The 14,917-nt window shown below is 41.6% G+C and overlaps 1 protein-coding gene across 4 annotated transcripts in view; it reads right to left on the bottom strand.

The window, feature by feature from the left end:
* APP (amyloid beta precursor protein) overlaps window positions 1-14,917 on the bottom strand; it is a 202,576-nt gene that overhangs the window by 44,850 nt on the left and 142,809 nt on the right. For 3 of the 4 annotated variants that reach the window (XM_017807911.1, XM_017807913.1, XM_017807914.1), the window contains 3 exons: window positions 13,614-13,688; window positions 12,385-12,543; window positions 1,819-1,947 (listed from right to left, as the gene is read on the bottom strand). In XM_017807911.1, coding sequence (XP_017663400.1) covers window positions 1,819-1,947; window positions 12,385-12,543; window positions 13,614-13,688 — 363 coding nt within the window. The remainder of the gene's footprint in view (window positions 1-1,818; window positions 1,948-12,384; window positions 12,544-13,613; window positions 13,689-14,917) is intronic. The other variant, XM_017807912.1, reaches the window with a different exon arrangement.

The raw sequence follows: 14,917 nt of genomic DNA, 5'->3' as shown, positions 1-14,917 counted from the left end.
CCCATGGGAATGCAGTTATTTAAAGCAGGGATTTACATTTGCTGTGGGGCAGAGCATGTACACAAGCAGCTATTGTGGCAGAAATCCACAGCCTCATTCATCTTTCAACACCATTTACATTTGCCCATACCCTTAAGTTTTCACAGAACACGCAAACCAAGGGAGGTGCAATGACTGCTGTATCAAAGTGTTTCAGTTGTTTGGTTTTATTTACTTATTTATTAAATCCCAATACTGCAAAAAGAAACAGCTCTCTGAGAAGAAGAAAAAAAAAAGCTTTGTAAAAACATCTGCCAGCATTTTCAGCTGAAAACAAAAATATTTCTACCCAGAAGCATTACTGCATCGCCTCATGTGATTACATCTCTATTGCCTCAGGTGCCCTCACATTGCTACGGGTTGAGTCACGACATCACATGATAAATGCTCGCCCAGGGTACTCTTCTAAGTATCACCTGTCTTCAGTAGAAAGAGAACTTGAGGTGCATTTTAAAAGACTTATAAGACTGACAGGGTAATGAGGCCTAAAAAGGAAAATGAGTTGCAGAAAGCAATTTTAATGAAAGAACAGTATGATTTCTTCAAATCCAAATAGAGTGTTTATGGTTTTGAACAAAATATTTTGGTTTTTATTTTCCACTGAAAAAAAAAATCACAAACAGATCCTCCAGGCTGTATTTCCCAACCTTCTGACCAATTCAAGAAACAAAGATGCTGTATCAATACTCATTGCTATAACAGCATACTAAGCTTCACTTCTTGTTTTTAAGTATCAGTTTCCATTCACCTGTGCTGCCACACAACCTGCATTGGTTTTTGTTATTAAACAATCCAGTAACTTAGAAACTAAGTCATGTTAGATGCTTAAAACAAGACAAAGGCAACGGTCACAGCAGAAGATGGTTAGAAGGGTGCATTTCTAACTCCAGCCATTTCAAGACAGCACGATCTGAATGTACACATCTGGCTGAAACAGATATTTGAGAAATCTAATCTGCCATTCAGGAATGTACATGGTTTTGATTTGGCTTTTAGCAATACCAGTCAGTTCAAAAACTGTGGCTGGAACACTGCCTGCCATTGAATCCTGTGGAGGGAACAGCATCAAATTCCACAGATTACAGTATACTGTTTTAACAGCTTATCCATTGTGCCTTCAATTTTAATTGCGGTTTTGAAAGCCAGCTTCATCTTCAGTCTTGGGGTTTTTGTTTTCTTGCTTTCTTACCCTCCATGATTTATGAATACCACATAAAAGCTGTTCCAAAACATACACATTGAGGACTGCAGTAACATTCAGCAGTTAAAATGTCATGAACTACAGTGTCTATTTTAAAAGAACACATTAAACTCAAGTGCATCACAGCAATCACATTTATAGACATTGCAAGTACCTCTGCAATGACTATAGAAAGGTTGGTTGCAGTCAGGTGGCTATAGGACTTCTTGTTCTGCCACTTCAGCTGAGGGAAGCACAACCATGTGTGGTTGCTAAATCTACTACTGACATTTTCCCAGAGGTATTATTTACCAAAGCATTAATTAAGGCTCTCAGCATTAATGCTCTGAAAGGCTCCTCAGGAAATGCCCATGACTGACTCGCTGTCTGGATAGACAGAAAACCTGTTTTCCGGTTCTTCTCAGAAGAAAAATCATACCCACACTACTACATCTCTTTGCTCTAATCCGATGGAGAGAAGATTATTTTTGATTGCATATAGAGCTGTCCACAGAAAGGAGTCAGGTAGTTTATAAAAAGTAAGTGGACAGAAATTTCACAATGGTTATGAACAAACACTAACCCTCCGTGGGGATTACCTGAGATCTGATTTGGGCAGCTTTCTTTGGGTCTACCATGCGGACGTGCTCGAAGTGTTTGAGGGTGTGCTGTCTGTCCTTCTGCTCAGCGCGCACGTACTTCTTCAGCATGTTGAAGACGTGGCGAGGCTACAGGAAAGAAACGGGGGAAAAACATCAGTTTAGAACAGCACATATTTTATTTCCTTGCACTGGAGATGTATCCCAAGCCATCCCAAGACCCTTGTGCCTGTGGCAGGTCTGACTACTGCAAGGAACATCCACTCACTGAACCCATTAGGCAGGAGGCACTGTTATAACAGCAGTTGTAGGCAGCAGGTAAGGTTCCTGGGGAGGGTGTTCAGGTTCGTTCCATAACCATTAGTGGAAGTTTAGCTATTGCATTTTCTTGTCTGACTGCTATACTACTGGCCCAACAAAACAGCAACTGTTATGATAGTTAATGGACACCCAACATCCATTTCTTTTGGGCTTTGCTTCCGTTCTCTCCATAAGATCCTATTTCTCCTCTCCCCCACCTCAGGAAGCCCACGTGATCCAAGCTTCCAGTTTTGCAACCTTCATCACTACCAGGCAAAGTCCTCTCAGAAGATCTGCTGAAACCTGGACTCTATTGGAAGCATTTCAAGGACCCTCCACATGTGGTCTATTATGCTGGATACTCAACCAATATCAACATTTGTCAACTGCAGTTAAACTTTAGCAACCAAAAAATTACAGCTGGTAACTTTTATAAACAGTAAACAGAACGCGCATTTTCAGATTCAAACCAGAAAGTAACCTGCCCAACAGCTGCATGGAAGACCATGTGAAAGCACTACTAAGCCAAGGAATTTTCTGCTCTACTCTGAAGTGGTGCAGCCTCACCTCAAGTCCTGTGTGCAGTTTTGGGCATCACATTATAAGAAAGACATTAAGCTATTAGAGAATATCCAAAGGAGGGCCATGAGGATGGTGAAGGGTCATATGAGGAGCAGCTGAGGTCACTTGGTGTGTTCAGTCTGGAGAAGAGGAGATTGAGGGCAGAGCTCATTGCAGGCTACGGTTTCCTTGTGAGGGGAAGTGGAGCAGCAGACATTGATCTCTTTTGTGTGGTGACCAGTGGCAGGATCCAAGGGAATGACTTGAAGCTGAGTCAGGGGAGGTTTATGTTGGATATCAGGAAAAGTTTCTTCTCGCAGAGGATGGTTGGGCACTGGAACAGGTTTCCCAGAGAAGTGGTCACAGCACCAAGCCTGACAGAGTTCAAGAAGTGTTTGGACAATGCTCTCAGGCACATGGTGTGACTCTTGGAGATGGTCCTGTGCAGGGCCAGGAGTTGGACTGGATGATTCCTGTGAGTCCCTTCCAACTCAGGATGTTCTGTGATTCCATGAATAATCACAAGACTTGATTGCAAAACTTTTAAGGAGGAAAAAAAAAAAATCAAGATGCTCCTGCTCTGTCACTATTGCTACTCCCTCTGGGGAGAAAACAAAGAGGAAAGGAACCACTGACCTGAGGTACAGAACATACACACCCAGAACACTCAACTGACTGAAAAGCCTAAGAAAAGACCCTCTTGGTCTCCTGAAGTTTCTCAGCTTAGGTGCCAGAGTTTGTAAAAATATTAAATCTATGTTTATATTGCAAGTGATTTTAATTAGTAAAAGCTATTAAATATATGCCTTAAGGCATACAACTGAATACAAAGACAAGGTGTGTAGCTGAAGGGAACTTGAAAATATACACAGACTGATGACAGAACAGTGAAGGTTAAGACGTGTATTCCTGTGTACTTTCCTGCTCTGCACAATAGTAGAGTGCCAACACAGGAAGCATTCTCCAGCATCCAGCTAAGACATTCATTTTTAACTCAGAGTTTATGATGGATTCTGGAAATCGGCTCCCTCTCCCTCCATTCCCACTTGTGGTGCTGTGCTTGTGCATCCTACCTGAAGGTGCCAAGCAGTGAGAAGACAGGGAAAGGTGACCTGACTGTGCAGCAGACTAAAGAATGAGCAGAAGTGGTGAACAGCTGGTCTGGGCACTGGCAGTGACACAGGGAAGAGGGTGTGGAAGTGACAAAATGAGTATCAGAGGCTCTGTGCACAGCTTTCCAAAGCAGGAATAACTGTGGGCGAAGTTGAAGTTTTAAGACTTAGATCCACGGAAAAATATAGAGCCTAAACTAATTTAACATCTGCATGAGAGAAGAATACTAAGCTATGGAGCTCAAAGATTTAAAAATCTCTTCAAGTTTAAGAGAAGCAACGGATTTAAATATGTCTGAGGAAAGTAAACCAAAGGTTATTTGGAGAAGATCTGTCAGACAGAAATAGAGATGTGAAGCCATTTCCTGCCACAGAACTAAATTTAGTGGCTCCATGACAGAAAATTCACTCATGAGGAAAGTAACTCCAAGCCCCCAGAGCCAAGTACCCTTGGATGATGCTGCAAGAAACTGTGGACAAATGCTGGAAAGCAAGTAATCCTCACAATGTTGTGGTAATGGCCAAACTACTGAAATGCCAACTATAAAGCTTTATAGAAATGAAGGCTAGAAGACCAGAAAGTTTAATAACAAGAAGAAAATTCTAAACACAGAGGTTTTTGTTACTTTTCCTGATAATTCAGCTTTCCCTGCCCCCAAGACACATCAAGGTAACAGGTTAGGGCAGACTAGAGAGAAAATTATTAATTTCTATTTTTTTAAGAGATATTCCAAATTAAGTATAGTGTTTAAAACCAGAAGAGAATAGCTTTTGTTTTCCTAGAGTGTGTTTGCATTCACTGCAATATCTTGAAAATACCTGCCAAATACCACTAACAGCAGTAGTCGCTTGGGTACCAGCCCAAGCAGCCCACCTTAAGTGCCTTAACAACACTGAGAAGCATCCCAAAATTATCACTATAAAGGAGAAATGAATGCATGCCTCTAGCATGTCTGGTCAAGAAATCTTCCTGTGATGGCAGCAGAAATCCATAATTCAAATTTAGGACAATGCAGAAAGAATATTAAATGCAAGGTGTTTACTTACAGGAGCAGAGACTGCTTTTTCTCAAGCAGGAAACAAAACCCCAAAACAATAGAAACTTGTGTAGGAATATAAACATAGAGAGTTTGTGCTTTGTTTTTAAAACTGTCCAAATGCATGTTTTAAATGCTGATCTAGTGTTCTCACATGGTTTGTGACATTGCTCATTGCTTTGCATACCCCAGTGTGGCAGCTACCACAAACAAGGACCACATTCTACAGCTGAATGTAACTTAGAAAGCAAAAAAATATTAAAAAAATTAATTGATCGTTTTCTTCTCAGTGCTGAGAACTGTAAGACCTACTGCTGCTCACAAAGTTTTAACTAATTCCTGGATCAGCAAAAGTACCTCGCCTCAAGTCCTACCTCTGGCCTGTACTTCATACATATTTTCCTTTAAATGTCACTATTGAGTGAACTGGTTCTGCTTTAAAATCCCACCCACGCAGACACTTTTTGCAGAGATACTTTCAGCAAGATCTGCCCCAAAATCTAATACACCAAGCAGAGATGTGAATTCCAGTGATGGTGGAACAGAGGGACCACAAGGAACAGCCAAGGTCAAGCACAGAGGTGGGGAAAGGCACCACAGGCTGAGGAGATGCAGTCAGACCCCATGTCTGAAGCCATTATATTCACAGCCATCTATTACTTCGACCCTGGGCCAGAACCTTCAGACTAAATTATAAATGAAAGCTATGCTATTCTCAGCTAAATTAAGTTCCCAAGGCCTCAGCTCTGACATTGTCGACGGCAGAAGAACAAATGGCTGACGCATCCCTGGGCCAGCCTGGCACCTCTTGCTCCTCATAAATAATGTACTGACCACCAAACTTCATTAAAAAATCTGGGTCTAGCACGTGAAACAGTGCTGCATTTTTTGCCAGGGAAAACTGTGCGTGTTTAATAAAAAATCATCTCACAGATAAACTAACTTGGATCAGCCACCAGGGGCTACCTAAGCCTCATGAAGTAATTCCACTATTTTCAGTGGTTTGTGCTTGTTTTTTTGGTTGTTTCCTTTTCTTTTTTTTCCAGTCTTCCTCTGAAAGCAGCCAGGATACTACTGATGATGTTGATGACTGTGATTTAGGCAGTGACAGGAATGGCTGGTGACTTCCTAAGCAACAGGATCCAGCGCCACATCAGAATGCATTTTATTTCATTAGCAATGCTGTTCACTGAGGAATAATACTGGCTACTGAGTACTCCAAAACACTGCACTGGCTGGTAAGAAGCTTAAATCCAGTGTCATGGCACACACTCACTATTCAGGCAAATGCAGAAAAAAGAGACACAAACGTGTGCGTGCAGGTGTGCGGTGGCCGATCCAGGATGAAGCAGTGTGAATGCTACCATCATGTGCTTCCAACTATTTTAAGCACACACTGTCACACCATTTGCTCCCATGAAACTCATCTCAAAGCTCCCCTTTCTCAGCAGCTTCAAACACTTGCTTTTTATCTAAAACAGCACAGATCGATCATAGCCCTTTTATGAGCTATCGTGACAGTCCCGCAGATGTACTCGTGTCTGCAGGTATTTTAGTTGTCAGTTTAAAATCCTGTTTTATGCTAGAGAATGTTGTCAAAATATTATTTCATATAGTTTACATGAGTATGTTGGGACTTGCATGCATTCAATACATTTGGTACAAAGTGGACAGGTTCACAGGCTATGTCTGTGGGCTACATAGACTAATTAGGCTGACAATGCACCACTAAAAACTGATTTTCTACATAAAACTGTAGAGAATATGCCTTGTCTCTTTTTTGGAAGACAGTTCTTTCTGTGATTTTATATATGTATATATGCACCAGGGCATAGGTACCTGTACTGCAACCCCCTGCTTTGAAAGCTAAACCAGGCAGTCCTGAAGCTGGTTATCAGGTTTCCAGCTGCACAGGGCACAAGCCAAATGAAACAGAAAACACCCATGGCTCCTGAGCTGCCTGGTGGCAAGTTCCAGACCCACTGACTCTGTAATCCAATGTCTTTATCTCAAGTGGCATCAGCATTGAGATAAGGTCACCCTCATAAAGGAATCACACAAGAGATCTGAAATGCCCCAAACCTAGTTTCTAGCAAGTTACATATATACACACACTTATGAATATACAACCATGCAGATGCTTTCCCCCACAGTGATCTCTACACTGCTCCTAGTCTGCTAGTTCAGGTTTTAAGGGAGTGATGAAACAGCACAGTTTCACTGAGCTTGGAAAATGGAAACATCAAATACAGTTTGCATTGCTAAAATCTAAATTAGACTCTCCTCATGGAAATCCAAAATACTACAGAGAAACCACACAAAAATTAAAGCACTTCTGTGTCTTGAAAATACAACTTGCTGGCTCTGTGCCACGGAACTTCCATGGGAAATTTGGAGCTGGTTTGTCATTTTTGATCAAAATTCGCTCTAAATCAGAGGAAAGTTTCACAATGCTGCACTGTGCTAATATTGCCTTTAGAGAAAAATCAATCAGCAGTCCTTTCTGATTACTGCTCCTGCAATATGCAACAATTGCTTCTTTTCATTCACTATTAGGAACACCTTGTGTACCATATTCAGTATATTTTACCTGCTACATTATTAACTAGCAGGTCATGTTTCACACAAGAGGAGTAACTCTAGAAACATTAAAGAAAGGCTGGACAGGATGAATGCAAGACTTTTACTCATGGGCAAAACAACTAAACCCCTATCCAGCTACCTGTCCCATGGAGTTAAAGATGCCTTCTCATGATTTCTGCTAATTTATAACAAAACCTGTCACCTCACACATCACAAACACATGGCTACAGTGGTACCTAAAACTTCCATTTGCCTCCTCTCCCAAAGACTTTTCCTGTGGCCAAATAAAATGAAAACAGTATTTGATTCAATATATTATTTGGTTTTTTCAGTATTTAAACTTATTGAACTTTGACAAATTAAGACAAATTTTGTTTCTGCTCACCCTTTTAAAATACTTAATTCCAGATATAACAAACTTCGCAGGGTTTAAAACTCTGGATTTAGTCATATAGAAGCTTCAGAAGGTGCCGGAAAATGGAGTTAGGTGACCATGTTTGTTGAAATCTGACTTGGTTTAAAATGAGAGCTGAAATCCATGCTATTTCACAAAAATCCTACAAAGTTAAGAGTATGTGAGAAATTCCACAGCTGGAAGTTTATGGATTTGGAGGAGCAGAGCTAAAGGGTGGAGTATTGGAGCTGGACTGTTCTTTCCTGCTGCACAGGAGGATTTTTATCACTGGATCAGCAGCAGTGCTTTGGCCTCCTTCCAACTGCATATTTCCACAGCAACCTTGTTGGACTCAGGAAGGGGTTTGATCTTCCCAAACACTGAGGCACTGAGCATGGGCCCCTCTGCAGATTCCTCTTCCCTAACCAAATAGCCAAACTTGACTAGTTTCAACCCGTGCTGTGCTCTCTTGAGAACAGAAACTGCTTCCACAGCACAAAGGTACCAGAACAAATTCTGAAGGCAAAATTCTGAAGAAAAAAAACCAAAACCAAACACATCGAAAAAATTCTAATGTATTAATGTAAATGCCAGAGTTGATCTTAATGATCCTGCTCTGTTCAGCAAGAATTTACATTTCAGTAAAATACTGCTGAATTAGAAGAGAAGCATTTAAAGGTGATTTTAATGATTATACGCTCGCTTTAATCTATGCGCAAAGTAAGGAGGTTAATTAATTACCTTTCAAAGTTTTCCTGTATGCTTTCCTTCTCTGAAACCCTTTATTTCATCACTAGGAGCTGGATTTCTTTTTTGCTTCCCTTTGTCCCCCACCACCAGCTTCCCACGGAGAATGTGCCTCTCTTACCAACAAAGATTAAAAAGGGAGACATAAATCCACCAAAATTTGACATGCACGCGAAAGAGGGAATACAAGCAAATTACAGAATCAATCTCCTCACAGAGAATGATGGATTTGAATTCCCCCATTTAACTTGGAAAATGAAGGGGAAAATTTCCAACTGTTTAAAAAACTAGAGGCATATTGCTTCCAGCTGCCACTAATCCTCCTTTTCTGTAGTAAGCCCATCAAGCAGGATGAAACAATACAGTATTTTGACACTGGATACTGAACAGCTGCACCCCATTTTCAAAGGCAACAAAGTAGAGCAGCATAGCTAAGCTGGATCAGGAATCAAGGATGAGGATCAAATTTTAAGTTTCTGGGCAGCCTGCATGACAGTGCTTCTGAGAACAGGAGTACAAATATTTGGTTTTGCTCAAATTTATTTTCTCGTCGACCTTGAAGCTATGCAATTTCCTCTCTGTGTGCTCCCTGCCTCCCTTGCTGCCCAGACTGGTACTCTGAGGCACACCTCTGACATGTAACACACGAAAAAACCCTGCAGTTACAGGTTTTGATCTGGTACAGAAGCTATTCATAAAGGATTCACAGCCTTATGTATTTTAGACAGAATAGCACTGAAAAGAGCTGATTTTCTAGGCAAGAATGTACTGACTATCCTATTGTCCAAGAACAAAGATCCCCCTAGTCCCACATCCTGCTATCCTACAAGGAAAGCCTCTTCCAAAGGAGCAAGTAAATGATGACACTTCTCCTCACACAATCTTCCAGGTTCCCTCTGTCCGTAGCTCAGGGACTTTCCCAGACAGAATTTTCTCTTCAGCTCCCCTGAAGAGCCTACTACCCCTTGAACACAAGCAACACATGATCTGTGCACGTACAGAAAACAAGACGTCTCAGCAGGTCAAGGATTTCATCATTCATGGAGAACCATGTATCCCATCCATGATCAGTCTGATGACACCAGGAGTGCCAGACTCACTGTGGCACATATGGAAACCGATCTGCAGGCAAGGAGTGGTCATGGCTTTCTAGACATCCAAGAATAAAATGAAATCCTGCTGCTTCAAATGGTCTGCCAGAAGTCCAATAAATCTTGGGAAATGTTCAAATTCAGTAAAAGGCAATAGGTCCAAGCTATTAAACAGCACATGGGAAATACTTCTTTCTACACACACACGTACACATCTATGTATATATACTCATACACACCAGACTTAGGGTAACCCTCCTGGCTGTGTGCAACACTTCAATAAAAAAGCCTAACTTACTTTTTAATTTAAACCTAGACTCTGCCCTTATAAGTCTAGAGGAAGAGACTCTATCACTTTAAATATTCAGAATCTACTTTTGTAGTAAACATACTAATAGCAAACCATGTAACTCGAAGGCTGTGAAAGGGGGTTTGAACTGCCAGAGCAAAATATAGCTAGGCTATCAGAGCTGAATTTTCCATTAATCCCATTTTCTCTTTGGCAAGGCAGCCAAAGTTTGGATTCAGAGTGTATTCAGATTTCTGGCTCCATATCTGCAAAGCAGTAAGTGGACTGGATTAACTCATCAGGCTGTTCAGCCATCATCAATCACTCCCCAGGTTTCATCCTCGCACTACAGCCAGACAAATCCTCCTGCTGAATTCAAGGTCAGTGTTGTCATGGGCTTTGGCCCACACCTGACCAGCAGTTCAGGGGCACACACGTCAACTGTCAGCAGCTACAGAGCACACAACCAAAAAATGCTAAGGTAAGGACAGGACCATCAGAATGACTGACTAAGGACTTGTTTAAAGATACCATTTTCTAAACTGTTCACCCCTGTCAGTTTTGACATGAGTCCCCATTTGGTAGCACCTTCAGCTCATGTTACCTCTGTGCCTGCTGCCTGCTCCTTTCAGAATTATTAGCTTTTGTAGGATATATATAGAGGATATATACTCAATATAGGATGCACCTCAGTCTTTCCAACAGTACCTTCAAAACTTCTACTGGAGTCATGTATCAAGCCATGTTCTTTGACACAGCCTTTCAGGCCTGATGCTCTCCCTCTGACACAGGAAATGTATCATTAATTTTCATGTCCTGGGAGCTGACTACAAGCAGCACAAGCACAAAATGCAAGTTCTTCTGGTCCCAAAGTCATTCTTAACATTTTTGTCCCTTAGACTTCTGCAGCTGAAGTTCACTTTGTGTCATGTGCATTCCATAAACATGAAAGGTTGAGTTCCCTAGTGCTAGGAATAAAGTAGCACATTTTGGCAGCCCTAGAGACCACTCTGCTCTTATGTGTGGTCCCCATCATCCTCTTCCACAACCCCAGATACCTGCAGAACCAAGCTGTCAGCCTGATCCACACATAGTTTGAAACCAAATCATTTTACTGGGCTACTTTTCAGACAGAATTATATTTGCACAATGCTCAACTTAACAGCAGAAAAGTGTAGCTCTAAAGCCAAATGTGAAACCCCACCTCCAGGGAATAGCCCAAAACCAACTGTAAGAAAGTAAACATGACCTGCAGCCAGTCCATGCTCTCACCTCACCCAGTTATGAGCTGCAGACTCCAGTTTCCTAAAGGAACCTGCATCCCAGCTTTAACTTGCTAATCTGTCCCCTAATCAGCCCAAGACCTTGGCTACCCTCACTGTAGTCAGACATTATAATAAGCAAATCACACTCAGGCCAAATAACATCCTCTTCCAATTTGACACAGAATGGTTTCATCTTCTACAAATTACTGTACTGCAAAATAGACATTAATTCTTCACACAACTACCGTGAAGTCTCCCCATGACACTTTTACCTGAGTAAAAGATTTTCCTTCGACTTGGCAGACATGGTAAAAACAAGAGAGTTTTGCACCATGGGGTGGAGAAAAAAGTTCAAGGATGATAATGATAAAGAACTAAGATGATGATCACTTTTGCATGCTCACCAAATATGCAGGTTTCTCTGCAGATGGAAATTCACTTAAAATACACAATTTAAGCAGGTTAGTCACACTGATGTAATTCCCTGTGAGGCCAAACTCACTAAAATACTCAGCAGTGTAACAATGTGTTTTCCATCTAGGAAGTGTTCAAGGTGAGAGGTATATAAAACTTTTTACAGCTTTTCCACTGTGCAGATTCTCTTCTTCTGGAGTTCACTGACCAGTTATTGTGGTATCGAACACAATATGAGATATGAAGTAATTAAAAATTCCATTAAATCCTCATTCTGAACTTAAATGTTTACACCAACCAAAAGCCATCACATCCAAAGCAGACAACTTTGAATTGCTAGTGTATGTTTTCATGCCATCCAACAATTCTCAGAAGATCCTTCACCAAACACTTCAACAGTTCAACAAACAAAACAGAAAATCACAACCACCCTCATCTTTAAGCTCCATGTTGACATCTTACTGTGCATCACTTGGAGGGACACTTCATCATCCTCCTGCAGGATCTGTGAACAGCTACAATTTCTGAGAGCCAAATCACTTCCACATCATTTGCTTAAGTACCTTTACGTATGTATCTATCCATCTTCTGTAGCTGCTTATGGGAGGTGATTGTGTCTGCATTTATGCAAACTAACTGACTGCTGTAGTAGCTCTTGCACAGGGACACATACTCCCTGCTCCATAGCTGGACTGCACTGGGCACACCTCTTTTTCCCCCAGGACAACCACAGTGATTTTGAACAGTTGCAGAGGCTGTTGCATCACACTTACCCTGGGTGGCACAGTCTGCAGGGCTGTGATGTAGTTCTCGAGAGCAATGCGGCGACGGTCATTCAGCATCGCTTCCACCCGGGCCATGTGAGTCTCCACCAGCTGCTGTCTTTCATTTGCTGCTTCTTGTTCCAGAGATTCCACTTTCTCCTGGAAATGCTGAAAAAAACATCAGTCACAACAGAAACAGTGAAGACATCAGCAGAGACGAGCAGACGTGAACACCTTTGTCTGCAAACCACCAAAATCTTTCCCCATGTCAATCTGGTCTGGCTCCCAGGAACTCTGCCCTGAATGCACCTTTTAGTGATTTCAGGGGGAACGGCAATGCCCTGTATTCAAGAACATCTGGTCATATTTTATTAATCTAATAATAAAATAAAATATTCGTGACATGTTCAGGAATCCTTTGTTTGCCTCAAGACAAAGGTTCAGCACTAGAGAACTGTGCCCAGAGCAGGAAGGAGTCTGACAAGTGTACACCCCTGCCATCATGACTACGTGAGTAAACCTATATGGGGAGAGAAAAATGTCCAACCTGAACACAGTCACTATAATTTCCTTATAAACTGGCCACCAGGAAGAAAAACTGAGCCCAAACTTACTCCAACAGAGGAAAAGACTGACTGGGTAATACGCATAGAGAGCAAAGCTGTGGGATCTAATGTGCAAACCAATCTGGTTCTGAATGTTTCCTTTTTATAGTTGTGCCCTGAAATCATTCCAGCAGCACTGAATAATATCTGACAGTGGGATTCAAAGAGTGTCTGGCTTGTCAGAATTTTTGAATTGTAGCATAATTTTGGATAAAATAATTTTTGGCTGAGGGTTTCTTTCAGATAAAACTGATGATGATCCTTTCCTTAAATCACATTTTCCATCTCTGCCTTGAGTTTAGGTCCTGCAGCTCGTATTAGTTTATCACAGCCTAAATTTTGATAGGAGCCCGTAGGAAACAAGTTTTCAGTTCTCACTGAAGGCATATCTAAACTCAAGTGAAATTCTACCCCTCTGTGCAGTCACAAGTCCTGCACTGCTGTTCCAGGGACTGGCTGCAAAGCATAGAGACACTCAGCAGCCACTAACAGATGGAAACAAAAATAGCAACAAGAGCAGAGAATAACATTGAATCTCCATGAAAGTAGGTTTTAAAATTACATCACACCCAACACCCCTTACATTTTAACTGGGGCCCCAGCTGGCAAGGTTGTGGTTGAGTTTTCCTTTACCTGGATAACGGCTTTCTTGTCGGCCTTTGGCAAGTTCTTTGCTTGGCGTTCTGCCTCTTCCCACTCTCTCATGACCTAGTGAACAAAACAAGGAGAGTGACTTTCCTATTCTCCTCTCGTCTCAGGGCTTAGCAACAGCCAAGCACTGCAGCTCTAACAGTCATCTTTTTACATTCCTCTCCTCCTTTTATCTCTACAAAAAAAGTGGTTGCAACATTTAACGAAGGTAAGATCCTGTTATTAAATTAAACAAAGATGGTACTTCTGTGCCTGAACACCGTGCCAAGCCCTCCTTCACAACTCCACTGTGAAGCAACACAGACGTTAACCAGCCCTCGAGCAAGGGAAGTGAAGGTCTCCATGGCTGAAATACACACTGATCCTTTTTCTTCTCAGACAGAAAGAAAACTGCTTCCACTTATGTACATCCTTGGACAAAATGAGTGAATTTCAACTCATTCTAATTGTCACCACAAAATTTTTTAGGTTTATTTGGGCTGCATCGCTGGCTTTTGAGTAGGACAGATCAAAAATTACACATAACTTGTGTTAACCCATGCTTGTCCAGAAATAGGGGGTTTAGCAACACTCCAAGAATTGAATATATATCTCAAGTACAACACTGACAGAAAAATAATGTAGGAGAACTTTCAGTACCATTTCTTTGAGCAATGTGAGAAGCCACCTTGCCCTGTAACAAAGACCAGTATTTCAATACTCAGGGAATGGGTTACTTGCTGCCCATGACATCTGAAACCTTCTTGTGGTCTTACCTAGGGCCTTTACTCATTTCACATCTAGACAGCAACCTCCTCAGGTAACACATTTTATACAGGAACAACTGTTCTCACTGAATGCAGTGCACACAAATAGGTGACCTGCTTATGTGCAGGATTACCACCAGGTCTGAAGGTGACAGAAGAAACCTAGAAGCAATTACAACGTGCATTTCCTTTACTTTCTTTCTCAATAAAACACACACTTTCAAACCATTTAATAGAAATAGTCAAAGAGGATTTTAAAAAAAGCTCAAAATTCACATGCATGACTGAAATTTTACCAAGACCAATACCAAAGGCAGGAAAAGTAAGACCTGCTGTGGCTCATGTTTGCAAGTTGAGCTTCCACCACTTAGTTCCTGTCTTAGTCTTCCCAGTTTTCCGACACACTGGAAATTGCTAATCAAGCTCTTTGATGGACAGCACTGGCGGTGCCCCAGGGTACCTGGTTGAGCCTGTGACCTTAAAAAGCCTTCCACAAACATGGGCTCAAAGGAGACTTTTAGAAGCCCCAGATCTTGAAAA

Source organism: Lepidothrix coronata, unplaced genomic scaffold (assembly GCF_001604755.1).
Source record: "Lepidothrix coronata isolate B3197 unplaced genomic scaffold, Lepidothrix_coronata-1.0 Scaffold21, whole genome shotgun sequence".
Taxonomy (NCBI): Eukaryota; Metazoa; Chordata; class Aves; order Passeriformes; family Pipridae; genus Lepidothrix; species Lepidothrix coronata.
The sequence above is the reverse complement of the archived record's forward strand: the minus strand, read 5'-3'. Positions and strand labels throughout refer to the sequence as shown.